Genomic DNA, 16070 nt, shown 5'->3' on the forward strand with positions numbered 1-16070 from the left:
AAAAAAAAATACTAACCTTATTACGGTACGTTCTTCAAGTGAAACAAAAACGAATACCAGTGAAAACAGTAAGACTTCATACTACGGAGTTTATAATTTGTATTCAGTTCCTCACGGGGACCAGAAATTTGTAAAGAGAATTAATAAGCATGAAAGCGTATTGGTGTTTGATAATACAAATTCAGCATAAATAATAAGATAGTGTGAAATAGAAGTACCTGTCTCTTTTCAAATATGAATTTCGTGCACTTACTACTGTCAGTGACTAGAATGCATTGTAAAAGAGAGAGAGAGAGAGAGAGATGGTTAAAGAAAATGTCCTGTCTCTTCATAAATAATCCTTGCAAGATCACGTTTTTCTTTTCTTGCTATTATCTAGTTCGTAAAAATGTTTGGGATTCGTTGAGTTAAATATTGAGGGTAAAAAGTGATGATTGTTTTTTAGTGTCAGTTGGCTGTGTACTTCTAAGTACTAATTGTTTTCCAATTCCAGGCCAAAGAATAACATTATTGTATAAATATATGTTCAATTGTCCATTTTATATTAATATTCTATATCCTGTTTTCATTTCAGTTGTGTTATGCCCTAAATATGAAACCATCCCAGTTTATTACATGGAAAACTATACTGTTGAAGGTTAGTAGTAAGTTTGTATTCTGTCTTAATGTAAGGTAATAATGCATTTAGTTAGTTATACATGACAAAATAAATTGGTTAAAAGGGAGGATCAGAACTTAAACTTGCAAGGCCGATATTTCTGGAGTTTTGTCTGTTATAGAGAAATGAGGAGTGGTTGGTAATTTTAATACAGGGAGTTGACAACTGTGCGGACTTTAAGTCACCTGCCATGTACAACACTAATTTTAAGTAAACACAAATGGCGACTCATTTGGAAAACTGGTCTCGCAAAGAAGTCTGCTCAGTTATTGGATTTCTGTGGGCGAAACATGTAACCGCGGCTGGAATTCACGACTAGGATTTCTCACCGAGAGTGTCAACTTCCTTCACGACAACGCCCGCCCTCCCGCATAGAGCCCAGAAGACCACCACACTGTTGAAGCAGTTTCGCTGGAACATCATCGAACACCCTCCCTACATCCTGGACCTCGCCCCAAGCGATTTTCACCTGTTCCCAAGCTTCAATGAAAGTGCACGTAGAAGCCCGTCGCTTTGCTTCAGATGAGGAGGTGAAACACTTCGTGACAACATGGCTGGACATGCAAGGACAAGGTTTTTACCAGGAGGGAATATTCAAACTCATCCCACGATGCGACAAGTGCCTCAACCAACATTTCGAAAAATATCCTAATGTAAATACTATCTGTTGACTGTATTGGTTGTATAAAATAATATGTATACGTTTCACTGCAGGCTTTGTGAGCTTAATTTTTCTGATCATTCGTATCTTCCATAAGATGAAGGCATGGTCACTGGAAGGTGATAATTGTTTTATTGTGGCTCGTGGACGATCATACAATCTGTCGTAATCCTAGAAGTAGAGTCTACATTTACATTTACATTGTTTTCGACCAAAGAAGTGATTTCTTTATGTATTTAATATACAGAGGCAGATACGTTTCCATCCTTCCATCCTAACAACTTGCAGGCATTGACATCTGTCAAACCGGGTTTCACAATACAACAAAACTACACACACTTGTAGCTGTCTCTCAGCGGGCATATAGTAGAGTGAATTTGTTATAATGGGTAAAATGCCACCGAAAAAGTCACTTTTAAGAAGGGAACGCTATGATTACTTTCTCATACAAACTTCAGCATTTCTTGCCTAATAGAACAGTGTGAGAAGGATATCTTTGTGGTAAGACGAATCACTGCTAATGCAATGACTAAAAGTCTCCTCCACAACCCACGTCACCAGCAAAAAATCACATCCAGAGTGGACGTCATTGAATCTTACAAGAACTGAGTTTAAGAAAATCCGGGATATGGCAGCGTGTGAGAACTCATTACTGTAGTGTGTTAAGGGCAAATCAATGGTACATCGTGCAATACATCAGGAATTGAGGCTGCAAATTGTCCGCAAGGCTTGCGTGCGTACATGACTACGGTATATCGCAGAGCGAAAGAGTAAGATGAGAAGGCTGTATTAGCGCCACCTAGCTAATGGATGACACGTGGATTTATCTAAGTGGTCGTGTTAAAAGTTCGGGTTATCATCTACAGAGATGTTCATTAGAAAGGCTGGTTAACTATTTTGCGTCAATGCATAAAAAAAATTCTGAAAAGGTTTTATGGTTGTTACAGAGGGAAGCTTTAAATTCGCAAGGTCTAAAAAGTGTCAAAATCAGTGTTACTTATTATGAAGAACATGCCTTATCCCCTGTTTACACAGACGAAATGCAAGTATTGTGTGGAAACCTCACCCATTGTATTGAACTGCACCAGGACAAAGCTTACGTCAGACGAACAAAACATCGCTCGCCTTCTACTCACGCATGCTGACGCATGCAACTGATATCAATGCTATTCCGCTCGAGGATATTGACGTTACGAATCTAGATACTAGTCCTATTCATTATAGGACTTTTAGACTTCTCAAACAGCTCCTTTTATCACTTCGAGCGTGCACTTCCAATGACGTCTGGAAAACCTTTGCAGTGGAAACTGCGATGTTATGTAGTGGTCCATACCTATCTATCACATCGAGTATAATCGATGATGGAGTTCCTTCATGGCTAAGCGGTTAGCGTACGCGCCTTTGGCGTGGGAGATCCGGGTTCGATTCCCGGCGGGAGCTCATGTAGTTCGGATTCCACGTTAATCAGTAGGCCCACGTCTCATATAGCCTCGCTGCTGAACGGGACGTTAAACTCAAAATCAACTCAATAATCGATGATGGCAGGGTGGAATATTCTAGATAAACATCTTCAGTTTGTTCGGATGAAAACATATAAGCCTCTGTAGAATTATTAAAATTACTGTGGAATTGTTGTAGTGGTTGAGATGAAATATGTATGTAAACAAAAATTGAGTCGTATGTATTTAGAAAGTGCAATAAATTTTGTTAACATGGCCATCTGCCTATCGTGGCGTCATAATTGTAGGTCCTGCGATTTTCTTAAAGTACCTATTACTTTTACTCTGTAAGTTATTCAACTGTTATGTGCCATGAAACTTTGCTGCATGAAAATAACTTTATACTTATATCGCTGCTACAAAGTTCATCCAATATTTTAGCCATCTAAGGTGCACATTCGGACTATTTTAAAACTTATTTCCAAAATTTCCTTTCCTGCTGCTGTCTTTCAGATTAGTGAATCCAAAGTTGTGTGTTGTAAGAGTACGTATCAAAATAGGTTAGACTTGTGAGTTGAAAGTTACTTGCTCAAAAACAAGAAATAGTTTTGTTAATTCTTTCTATGTCTTTTGTTAGTATGTATAATATATATACAAAGGTGCATCAAAAGTAAGGCAAATTTTCGATTTACTGAAAAAAAACATGTATAGATAAATACCTGAAGCTGTATCAGGTTTGATACATGGTATCACATTAACATTCGACGTAGGAAGCATTGCTGTCCAAACATGCATTCCATCGTAACACCAAATCGTCCATGTTATTTGCAAAGAAATGTTGTTCCAGATTCCCTAACCAGGTAATCGTAGCCTGTTGTGCTTCTTCCATTGTATCGAAATACCGCCCACAGACATGTTTCTTTAGAGGTCCAAACAAATGGTAGTCAGAAGAAGCTAAATCAGTTCTGTGCGGAGGATGAACAAGAATTTCCCAATTGAAATTCATGATGTTTGTACGGGTCCATTGAACTGCATGTGGTCGTGCATTATCCTATAGTAACAATACCCCTTCATAGTGCCACTTTTCAGTTCTAACGTATGGCTGCTTTTAACCTGTTCATGGTTTGGCAGTGTGTGTCCGCAGTAATGCTCATACTCTGTCAAAATTCAACATAAATAATACTTTGATGGTCTCAAAACACAGTTGGCAGATGATGTGGTCTTGAATTTCTTGGTCGGCTGTGACGACTTATGTTTCCGTATCATGCTCGGGTGTTTAGATTTAGGTTTCCATAGGATTATTGGGATTTCATCGCCCGTTATGATGCGATGAAGCAATGAATTTCCTTCATGGGCATATCGTGTAAGATGGGTCAGAGAGAAACGCTTATTTGAAATGTGTTTTGGTGCTCACTCGGATGTTTTGGTACCCAGCGCGCGTACACTATCCTGAAGCCAAGTTGGTTATGGACGATACTCCTCACGGAACTTACGAGATTTGCAATGTGATGCAGTTTCACTCTTCTATCTTCATGGATTGTCGCATCGACATCACATATAGGGTGTCTATCGGTCACGAGTCATGAAAAAGTCACGAAATCAGAAAACGGTCATGGAAGTCAAGAAATTTAACTTTTGGGTCACGATTTTTTTTATCTGTACAAATATAAGTATAGACCGAAAAATTTTGTTCTCTAAAACTCAAAATTCATCACCAAAAATGTCTGTGGTGGTCTTTAGACACCACTAAATCGCAAGCAAAACACGCTCCTATCGCATGCATTAAAATTCGGCCCAATTCGCACCCAAATTCGCTCTTGAGAATGTTTATGGTTTGGGAACGAAAAGGTCACGGAAAAGACACGTAATTTCATTTTGGAATTTTAGTAGTCGGTGATGGACGTTGCCGTCTGCCACTTCTGTCATAATCTGTCAAGAGTCTTCTTACCTTTTGCGAATGCGTTGCACCATACATACACTTGTTTCTGCAATATAACACTCTCTCCACAGACCTCCATCAATTCTCGATGAATGTCAGATGGTTTCTGTCCCTTGGCCCCTAAAAAATTAATAACATCGCGCACCTTCTCCTTAGAGCAATGTTCAAGTCGATGCGTCATCTTTAAATTGATCTAGGTACCAAATAGTTGTCGTAGAAGGCTGTGATTGCCATCAAACTTCCCTCACCTTAAGGTATCTGCAACATTAAAAAAAAAAATTAAAAAAACTGGGTTTTAGAGACAATTTCACCTTATATTTTAATACACTGTCTGCTTTCACCACAGTTTGGGGGCTCAGTGGTAGAGCGTTCACCTCCGGTGCTTGGGGTCCCTGGTTCGATCCCAGCTCGCGCCGTGTGGACTTTGTGGTGGACAAACACCGTGCACGTGGGTTTTCTCGGAGTTCTCCCACTTCCTTCATTTCATTCATTTTTCATCTTCTTCTTCTTCTTTAGCCTAACCAGCATAATCGTGGGACGTAAAACTTAAAGATTTCATTTAATTTTTCTTCACCACAGTTTCTCTACAATTCTCAACATATCTTTCCGCATGGTAATTGAGAGCAGATTTGCTTTTTCCTTTCTTCATTCATAGCACTTCTTTTTCTTGACATCATTTATAACAGAAAAGTGATAGTACAAATGTGGTTAGCTCAGGTGAGCAAATGGGTGAATTTTGAAACACTCAAGTTCAGACTAGCTAAAGATTACCGAATGTCATACAGATAGTAAAAATTAAGACACAAACAAGATGGACGAAAGACTTTGCACGCATATGTAGCACACTGGATATATAGTATCCTAGTCAGAGGTGTAAGGGCTAAAGAGAGATTTAGATAGAACAAGAAGAAAGTGAGAAGAGAATATAAAGTAAGATCTTTGGGTGGGCAATAAAAATCGATTATTTCTTTCGTTTATTACATATTAACATATTATATGTAGACTCACGTCCAAAATGGTTGTCGCATATCGATAACTGTTTTCTTGTAAGAATATAATTTGATAATGATTTTGCAGGGTGATTTTAATACTGATAATGTGTGTATAATCGGGAAATATATATTTGCGGTAAATTTCATAAGAAAAAAATGATAAATACGAAAAGTTAGAATGAGTAAAACAAAATGTTGCTAAATGGACAAGAAAGTTTTATTTTCGTTTTATTTTTCTTATTTACTGCTCTTTTGACATGAAATTTTCCACATACATGTCTTTGCCGATTATACACATGCTAACATTATACGAAATACCGGGCGAATTCGTTATCAACTTATATTCCTAGAACAACATATTTATAGACATGCGACAATAATTTTGGACATGAGTTACATGTGAACTGAACTCTCCTCTGGACATAATTAACAAAAGTTAAATGAACATAAAATAGCATAATTGACCATTACCGTCGTTAATAATTACAAAAGAAGAAGCACAACTACTTAAGAATTGTACATTGTGATGTGAAAATCCGCACTAGACTTCTTAAGATGGCAGTGTTTACTAGTGTAAATATATTAGTGTACGTAGTACGTAATTAATTCATTGGTGTTCACTCCGTGTCGTGAGTAAGAACAAATGGGAAGACACTTGAAAGAAAGGAGTAGCGAACTCCGATCTAGAAAGCCAGCATTAAGGGCGAGGGCAGCCGAAGAGCTAATCACACATCATCCGAAAAGCATGAGTGCCACAAGGTGACTGGTAGACCCTGCCCCCTTGAGGGCTGTTGCGACAGGAGTTCATTCTTAATTAATTCTTATACATTCTACCCATACTAAAGCTCCTTTTTGTTAATTTATGTCTTTACAATGCTGAGAGTAGTCAGCATAAATTTGACATTCAGTATGATTTTTTGTTACCAGATCTGTAACAGGGTCAGTTCATTAAGAGTCCCGCAGACTCTATCTACAGAGAGGTGGCGACTTACCGAAAATATCAGGTTTTATGGAATAAGGGGTGGGCTATTCATAGCTCATAATATTTTGCTGCATATGAGACCATTGAAAGTTCTCTCACAATATAAGATACATAATAGTACAACGTACCCTAAAATACAAGTTCATTTTTAATATACTTCTAGTATTAAGGAGAAGGCGTTTTCCCTAGCATCCAGTCTCTAATAAATGTTTTCAAGTGTTAGAAATATGATAACGTTATTTGTGGGCTTTTGTTGTTAGATGTAAGGATAGTACTAGCTTAATTATATATTTATTTTTATTTGGTATCTTTTGTCTACTTTTGCTGTTAGAAATAAAATGCTTGGCTTCATTGCTAATTGAAAAAGTTTTTGTGTTTTCCAGGATCATTTGCAGAACACAAAGCAACGAGATATGTCTCCCACTCCGTCCAGCTCAGAGAACACAACTAAGAAGCATATTCTCAATTACCTCACCAACAGTGGTTGGATCACTGCCAGTTAACGTTGATGTCACTTAGTTCGGAGAAAATCTGAAATGCTAGAAAGCGTGAAAGGGTTTAATAAAAATTGTGTGCTGTCAGGTTTTTGTTCATAATGCGTGTGTGAGATTTGTAAATAGAGTGTGAATGATTTTTGGATGTGGTTTTTTGCTATTGGCTCAATATAAGTGATATTTTTTTAAGTGTACAGAAAATGCTTTAGTGTCATGTGGTACCCAATCCCCTGATTGCGTCAGGTTCTTCGTATACCACATATAGTATTTAATATATATAATATTATATGCACATATTGTTAGAAATATTAATGCAAGAGCATATACATATTTTGATGAAGATCTTTAACCTGTCAAAGATTTCCTTTTCATTGTGTTAAGTAGAGATAGTATGCACTAGAGTTAATGTCCATTTTGTTCAAGAAAGAATTAACTTTTTTTTTTAATTTTGGGAAACAAATATGCCATTGTTAATCGTGTAAGGGTTCGAGGTGATAGGCCAGTATTTTTTTTAAATGGGTCTTCAAAATATATGTTGCATTCATGTGTAATGTATTATTTACTGTAAGACTGTTTGTAGTGTTACTGACATTTAAAACAAATTCCATAGTGCCACAACGCCTTACTCCTCTCCTATATTGTATGTTAATTTAATGTAAGTTTTGTCTTAATTTAAATACAATTTTGATCCTTTTTTTTAAATTTTAAACTGAAGCGATTGTATGTGTAATAAAAAAAAATATATTTATTCAGTATCTGCAGTGAAATGTGCGTTTGGAGATTGACAAAAGTTTTGGGTTGAAATTTCACCATGTATAAGACTTTTCTTTTTTTCATTTTTTTAAGTAAGAGTTTTACTACAGAGAGAGAGAGAGAAATTGCTTTATTGAAATTTCTTTTTTATTGCATATATTTTAAACAGGAAAAAAGAAACCAAAATTGCTCTCTAAGAATAGATGCTTGTACTAACTATACTCTTTCGTTTGGATAAATTTTTAATGAAGGTTCACTTCTCAAAATTTGATTCGTTATTTACAGAACAGTGACATCTATTGTTTGCGGTACTCTATAGTGCTGTCATTTGCTTTAGTAACAACTGAAAAATTGTGTGATTATTATATTGTCTGCTCTTACATCTTTCCTATAATACGTTGGAATTATAAATCTCGAGATCATTCTCGGTAACATTATGTTAGGGTGCATTGAGATGTTCTATGATCGTCGTGGTGTTGCAAAAATTATATAAAATAGTCACGTTTTTATACCAAAGAAATAGCACTACAGTTCAGTGTTTTATTGTGCTGTAGGAATTAGTGTAGAAGGTAAGAGTTATTTTCAGTTTGTAAGTTTTAGTTAAAGCAGACTGGGCTGTTCGGAGAGGTAACAAATGACCGGTCTTCAATTTTTAATAGTACGAGGGTTGTTCAAAATTAACAGACGTTTTGAAATAATAAAAAAAGTAACAATGAACAAACCAAATTGCATTATATACATTTGAAAGATACATTGTTAAGCTATTTTTCCACATAATCGCCAACCAAATTAAACCCTTATCACACCGTGGCACAAGTTTTTCAATACCGTCGCATTAGAAATCTACCGCCTGCGATTTCAACCACTGGTTTACACTGGCATGCAGTTCGGCGTCAGTATCAAAGCGTTTTCTAGCGAGCCATGTCTTCATCGCTGGGAAGAGGTGGTAGTCGCTCGGCGCCAAATTCGAGCTCTATGGTGAGTGATCGAACACATTCCATCCCAAAACCATCCAAACAGCTCTCGGCTACGCTTGTCCATGTATGTGGACGTGCGTTATTGTGAAAACACAACACCCTCGCTTAAATTTCCCCCCACTTCACACAGTTGGCGATAGATTTCAATTGGGTTGTGGTTTTATGCCAACGAAAACCTAATCACAGAACACACCTCACAAGAGGCAGGATTTTTCTATTGCAACGCACATTGTAACACGCCACAGAATGCAAATTAAGAGCATCACAGTCCTCACGCGAACACACCTGGATGTGTATTGAGTTTGGCAACGTTCTGACACCAAAATGGCGACTCTAGCCCCGCCTACTGCCACGATAGGCCAAAACGTCTGGTACTTTCTGGGCAACCCCCGTATTAAGACCAATATTGAAAGACGTTAGGTATGATGACAATTGGTGAGTTGTTTATTATTTGATGCTTTAGAAGAGTGAATTAAGTGATGTTTTGAACAAAAAATTGCTTAAAATATATCTTAGAACGGAAGAGTAAGATTGCTTAGGTGCTCTATAGTTTTAACTGACGAAGTATTATTAAATGCAATAGATTTCAGTTTTTTCAAATATGAATGCAAGGAAGTATGAATTAATTAATATAAGCATATAAACGATAGGTTATTGTATTTGGTAACAACCAATTAATTGTAAATAAAAGTTCGTATATCTTAAAACATCCTAAAGACGCAAAAAGGGACTCCTCACCTCTTTTTCGGTACATCTGACGAAAACTCACTGCTACATGCAAGACACAATGTATTAAGGTTGGTGTAAAGGGACAAGTTTTGCCAATAAATGTCACTACAGTCTTCGCCTCTCTCTCTGATGTATTTTTTTTACCTTTCACGAAAATTTACAATTTCTGTTACAAATTTCAGCCTAGAGACTTCAAATTTTTAGAGAAGGAACTTCATACCCTTTTAAAGACAACAGTCCATCCTATTTTTTTTTTAATTTAGAATTATTTTCATTGTTAAAAACCGTTATATTGTTAAAGGTTTTGGATATCCATTTCAACAATGAAGAAAATTCTAAATAAAAATCGGCACGGATTGTTGCCTTCGATAGGTTTATGAAGTTCCTTCTCTAAAAATTTGAAGTCTGTAGGTTGAAATTTGTAAGAGAAATCATGAATTTTCGTGAAAGGTAAAAAAAAAAAAAATACATGAGGGAGATACGAAGACTGTAGTGACATCTATCGGTAAAACTTGTCCCTTTAAAACCAACCTTAAAATGTTTGTTTGTTTCATTCTGTAGATTAAAAACGATGAAATGAGTTCAGAATTTAAGAGGAAGATTTTCTTCTCTAGCGATTGTATAAAACCAAACCAAACTACTTAGCGTAACGGTCCATTTGTGAGCCTAAGCCTGCTCCAGCGCCATCTGTTAGCGATCGGCTGAACTATGTCAGCCTAGCAGCGAGCACGTGATCAGCGTGCTGCGACGCCCTGTCCCTAAAAGACGCATTAGGAGTTTTCCAGACCTAATGGCCGTCACGTTTTGTTTTCAAGTGGCTCCCCAGTTTGCCTCACAACGCTGAGTGGACGCCAAAAATTGGGAAGCACCAGCTGGGAATCGAACCCGGGACCACGCAGACATGAGTCAAACACTAACCAGTAGACCACAGTGTTCCCCTACCAATTGTATGCGCAAGGAAAAGTCGTTGGTAGGTATTTCTTTGTAAGATGATAAATAAGCAAACCTGACGCTCAATCAAGTTTTGAATCAATGATATTGATCTGTTACAGTTGATTCAAATAATGATTGTACCCAATGTTTGTATTGTTTCAATAGTAGTTATGACGTTATTTTACCGTTAAGAGGAGTAAATTAATCTTCATGAATTTTTCCCTTCGTCCGTACATTCGTTTAAAAAGAAATGGAAAACAAAACAGAAATGTGATCCATATTTCCTTTGCTCTTAAAACAAAAACTAGTTCTGGTGCGGTGTACACTTCATTTGGTTTGCTATATATGAGGCTGTTGTGGTATATTTATATATGAAGTTAAGAGACTGCTTGATGAAATTTTTGTCAATACTCTCTTTGTTTATGTTTTTAAGCTGTGTTTGCTGCGTTAAGAGCCTGGTATACTAAAAATAATACAAAATTTTCCATTTTTCTTTTGCTTGTTTTTCATAATTGAAAAAGGAGATAATGAAATGCAACTTACCACAATCATAGATAATGTTATTCTACAACAGAAAATATGAACCCTCAAGAATTTTCAGTGTTTCCATCCATAGAAATTATAGTGTTACCAGAATAACAGTTGCCCAAAATCTAAGGTAAGGCAGCGACTAGAGGAACGAATGCAACTGCATTTGATTACGTATCATGTTGTCTTGGAATCCTGTGAACTACATCTTAAATTATAGTTGTATTTAGTTTGTAATAAACAAAGTAGTTTTAACATACAGTTATTAAAATTAAATAATAATGTTATTTAAAAAGTAGTTCACAGGGTATCAAAACAACATGATACGTAACAAATGGGCAGTTGAGTTCGTTGCTCTAGTCACTGCCTTAACTTAGATTTTGGGGGAAATGTTATTCAGGCAACACTGTAATTTCTATGGATGAAAACACTGAAAATTCTTGAGGTTCATATTTTCTGTTGTAAATAACATTATCTATGATTGTTGTAAGTTGCATTTCATTATCTCCTTTCACTTACGAAAAACAAGGAAAAGGAAAATGGTATTTTTTTTTATTGTTTTTAGTATGTCACACTCTTAACATTTTTACGCAGCAAACACAGATATATATATATAATATATATTAATGATATTTATTTAAGTTATGTTAAGAACATCCTTTGTAGTCACCATTGAATGATCCATTTATTATTATCTAGATATGGTGAGTGTTGCGTTTGTACTTTGGTTCGCTAAGCCATTCCCTAAAAACTGAAGTTTTTTCGTATAAGCTGGAATAGCAAAACTTGTTTCAGCAGTAAGAACAAAGTTTACATAACAGTTTGGTTGGGAAATGTTTCGGCTTATCCATGTAGTGACCCGAATTGGAATAGTAAGTGCTTGTATAGTCATGTTCAAAAACGTATTCCCTCCGATTTTGTTTCCCCTTAGCATAGTTTGTTTACAGGTTACTATAAATTAATTCTGTGTGATAGTTGACAATACCGGCATATTGACCGGGCGACCTCGGGCGCCGAAGTAAGGGGGCGCAAAATTCGGAAAGAAAAAAGAAGAAGAAGAAAAATTACTTGGAATATTTCACATAAATAACAGCATTTTTCAATCTAATATTTAACTTGACCAGGGTCGAATTTATACTTTTTGCATCCGAAGACACTTGCTAAAAGCGCCTCACGCGTCTATTTACACCCAAACTACTGGCCTGGGCTCTGATTTTCCATGGCACGGTACTGTATTGACATGACTTGGTAACTTCGAAATGAAATGTTTTTTTCTGTTTAAAAAAGACGGTAGAATGTAGCCTTCATGATAAGATGTAGTTTACTCCGTGTAATAATTATTGTAGGAGCATCGCGAGAAATTTAGTCACATGATTAAAGATATGAACCTGTTTCCTTCCATTTATCGTTTCATTCAGAGTTTTCTGACGGAGGCAGTGATGTTTTCGAGCATGACTATACAATAAGCATGCCATAAATTAACGTGGTGTAATTGTATTAAAAGATATTTTGTTACTTTCTACCAAGTTCATATAAATTAACTCTGGCATATGTAAGTAGCTTTCCGAATTTTTTTTTTCGATCTCAGCACATTTATTTCAATATTACATAATGTACCTGCAATCATCTGTTTGTGTGTTTTATGTGTGTGTGTGTGTTTACGTGAAGGAAGAAGATATTGCTTATGACTTCATGGTGTGTAAAAATGTGTAGAAGTGTGTGAAAGAGAGAGCACAAATAAAATGACTTTTGCAAAGTTTTATAATTTTTATTATTGTTATTACCCTGCCTCACATACTGAATTTGAAATAGACATTTTAAATTCTTTTCTGGATTATTTTTTCGAGTGATTAAGTAAATACTGTAAGAAAAAAAAATTTTGAGGCGTATTATTAAAAAAAAAAACTAATCAATTTGGCGTAACAGCCCATTTTGTGGGCCTGTCTGCTCCAGCGCCATCTGTTAGCGACCGACTGAATTACGTCCAGTCTAGCGGCGAGCAAGTGGTGAGCGCGGCGCATCAAGAGTTTTCTAGATCTAATGGCCGTCACGTCTTGTTGTCACGTGACGCCCCAGTTTACCTCACGACGCTGGGTGGACGCCGAAAATTGGGAAGCACCGACCGGGAATCGAACCCGGGACAACTTGGACATGAGTCCAACGCTCTAAACAATATACTATTATGTTTGTGTTCCCCGAGGCGTATTATTACTGTTGCTGTTATAGATCAATTGTTCTAAAAATGGCGCCCACGGGCTACACAGCACTATTTTACAGATCAAAAAGCGAAAAATACATGGAGACGCGAATTGCAGTATGTGGCAACATCGCAGATAAAGAACCATATACAGTGGACTCTTTTTAATTCGAAGTCCAAGGGGACACGAAAAAACTTCGAATTATCCAACAACATTCATTTTCACATATATAACAACAAAGAAACCAAAGTACTGTGCATCAAAAACATATTCATATGGTGTAGACTTTACCTTTAAAGCAACTTATTATTTGCGTGATCGAATCCCGCAAACTAACGAACGACATTGACTCCACATAATTCAAGCTACGTGTACAATGGAAAATATATTTACGCACAACACTACAACATACATTGAATAGCCCAAACAATTAAACACCAGTAACAATTTGAATATTCTGTTCTCACTTTTAAGAAGTCGTAAACCTCATTTGCTTGAATTGATGGTTTTTGTACGGTCAATAAATCTTGAATTTTATGCATTGCGTGGAATACGATATTAATAACATTTGGCTGACTATCAATAATTCGTCTTAAATTTTCAACCAATTCTGAAACAAGATGAGATTGGCATACGTTCTCTATCTTTACTTCTTCCCCAACTCACCTTTATCTTTATCATTAAATAGATTTTCTATTTATCTTTTGTATTACTCTTCCCTATGGATGCATCTGGATAACTGGAAACACATTAAAACTGTATTTTTCTGTTTACATCTGTTCAAGATTAAAAATTTTCAACTGTATTTACTTCGAATTATCCAAAACATAGGTTCAAAAGTTCGATTTATTCACGATTTTTTACTATTGTTTAAAATACAGTTTTCAAGGGGAATGGACTTCTGTTCGAATTATCCAAGTTCGAATTAACGAGACTCCACTGTAGTAGATCTACCAATTTGTTAAATGGTTATGTCGGATCTTTCAAGATGGCACTGAAGTCGATATAGATCGACACTGGCAGCACTTATTGGTGTAGCAATTGATGTAATTGATGGATTCGTAGAGCAATGCTAATTGTTGCAACGTTTCCACATACTGAATTTTTTGATACTCCATAGGGGCTGAAGGAGGCCCCGCAGGATATACCATTATATAGCATTTTCGCTTTACTTTCACCTGTAGAATAGCGCGCCATTTTTACAACTCCTGGTTGAAGGAAACTCATATTTGACTGGTTTGTAGACCGGTTTCCCTCTTAAGATTACTTTCTTCTTCCAATATTACTTCCGTGATTGACATTCCTTCATTGCTTCCTGAACATTTGACTACAAAATGGTTTGTGAAAAACATGTTACGTCACTCGGTTATACTCTGCCAATTCCGATTTTTCTGCCAAACGCTTGAAATGTTCTTTTCGTGCAGTCTGTCTGATATATGCTTTAACACACTAAAATGGAATACAGAACACTCCCGATATCCTAAGGCCTAAATGATCTTAACTGGATGTAGCGAGGATCTGAGCTTGGCTTGTGGTTTACGAATAGTGTTCCGTGTTTTGCTAAGATTCTGTTTAGCTTTCCTGACAGGTGGCCGGTATATGGGAAACAGGTAGTTCGTCTTCGTTCTTTCACATTAGAAAGTGTGATGGGCCTTTTGAGACTCCTCTGTATATCTGTATTGCCGTAGCGATTTTGTAGTAAAAGATGGTTTTCAGATGCAGGAGTTCGGCATGTGGACTGTCTTAATCTGATATGGCAAAGACTCTGTGCAACAATCTGTCAGTTAGGTCTGCTATACACTATAGGATAGATCTTAGAAATCTCTTACGATTTGTCCTTGAGTCAAAATATCTCAACATGTATGGCATCAGGTCGCATGTCATTTCCTATGTTCTGAACGATCCTGAGATTTCTCTTGTTTAAAGCACGTTCTATTTCGGAAAGAAGATTCGTAAGATTTCGATTTAAGCAACATCAGGTGAGAGAAAGTGAAAACAAATCTATTTTCTTCCCATGCACTATCACAACACATGCAAGGCAGAAGGCACTGGAAAACATTGCTGGCCGAGTACGGTATACGTTGTGAGACGCGGCAACTCTTCAGGGGATGTGAAATAGAAGTTTAATAATCGTAAGCGTGTATGGCAGAAAAGGGTAGGATTTCTTACGAGATATGTCGCAACATTTTTGCGAAGATATGCGGTACTTCCGTAACAATTTTTGTAGAGGTAGTTGGTGAGAAATTATATGCCCGTAGCCGAATTGCCTTCATAAAAATTGTTGCGGTAGTAACTTAGGATTCTGAAACATGTATTTTGGATAGCACACATATTAGTTCATCAGTGGAGTCTTGGCCCGACTACGGTAAGTCCCATAGTTCTGGAGCTAAGGACCTTTAAAGTTCATTTTTTCATGTTTTTGGCAGCCTATAACTCCGAAAGGAAGCATTTGTACACCCGGGTTGGTCTATACTTTTCGTCTTTTCTTGGTGTCAAGAATCACCTCCCAAACGTTGTCGGTGTTGTTTTGAAACACCCTGTTGTATATATATATATATATATATATATATATATATATATATATATATATATAGGGCCGGCTACCTTGTATACAATACGTGCATTTGCACGAGGCTGCAAAATCTGTCATAACTAGGCGCTAGATTATTTAAAATAAATATTCCTTGCTGGAAACAGATCTGATGATGGTAGTTAAATTTACTAAACTGACCTATCTGAATACTACATTCATAGATCATGTTTAGGTCGCATTAGTTTAAGGTCATG

At 36.6% G+C, this 16070-nt stretch overlaps 1 protein-coding gene across 1 annotated transcript in view; it reads left to right on the plus strand.

The window, feature by feature from the left end:
* The window catches only part of Ada2b (Transcriptional adapter 2B), an 81835-nt gene extending 68985 nt beyond the window's left edge, over positions 1-12850 (plus strand). The window contains exons 11-12 of the mRNA XM_081729954.1: positions 575-637; positions 7055-12850. Of these exons, the coding sequence (XP_081586080.1) occupies positions 575-637; positions 7055-7174 (183 nt within the window). The 3' untranslated portion in view covers positions 7175-12850. The remainder of the gene's footprint in view (positions 1-574; positions 638-7054) is intronic.
* The last annotated feature ends 3220 nt before the right edge of the window (positions 12851-16070 follow it).

The sequence above is a fragment of the Thermobia domestica genome, chromosome 11, assembly GCF_964235325.1.
Source record: "Thermobia domestica chromosome 11, izTheDome1.hap1.1, whole genome shotgun sequence".
NCBI classification, from domain to species: Eukaryota; Metazoa; Arthropoda; class Insecta; order Zygentoma; family Lepismatidae; genus Thermobia; species Thermobia domestica.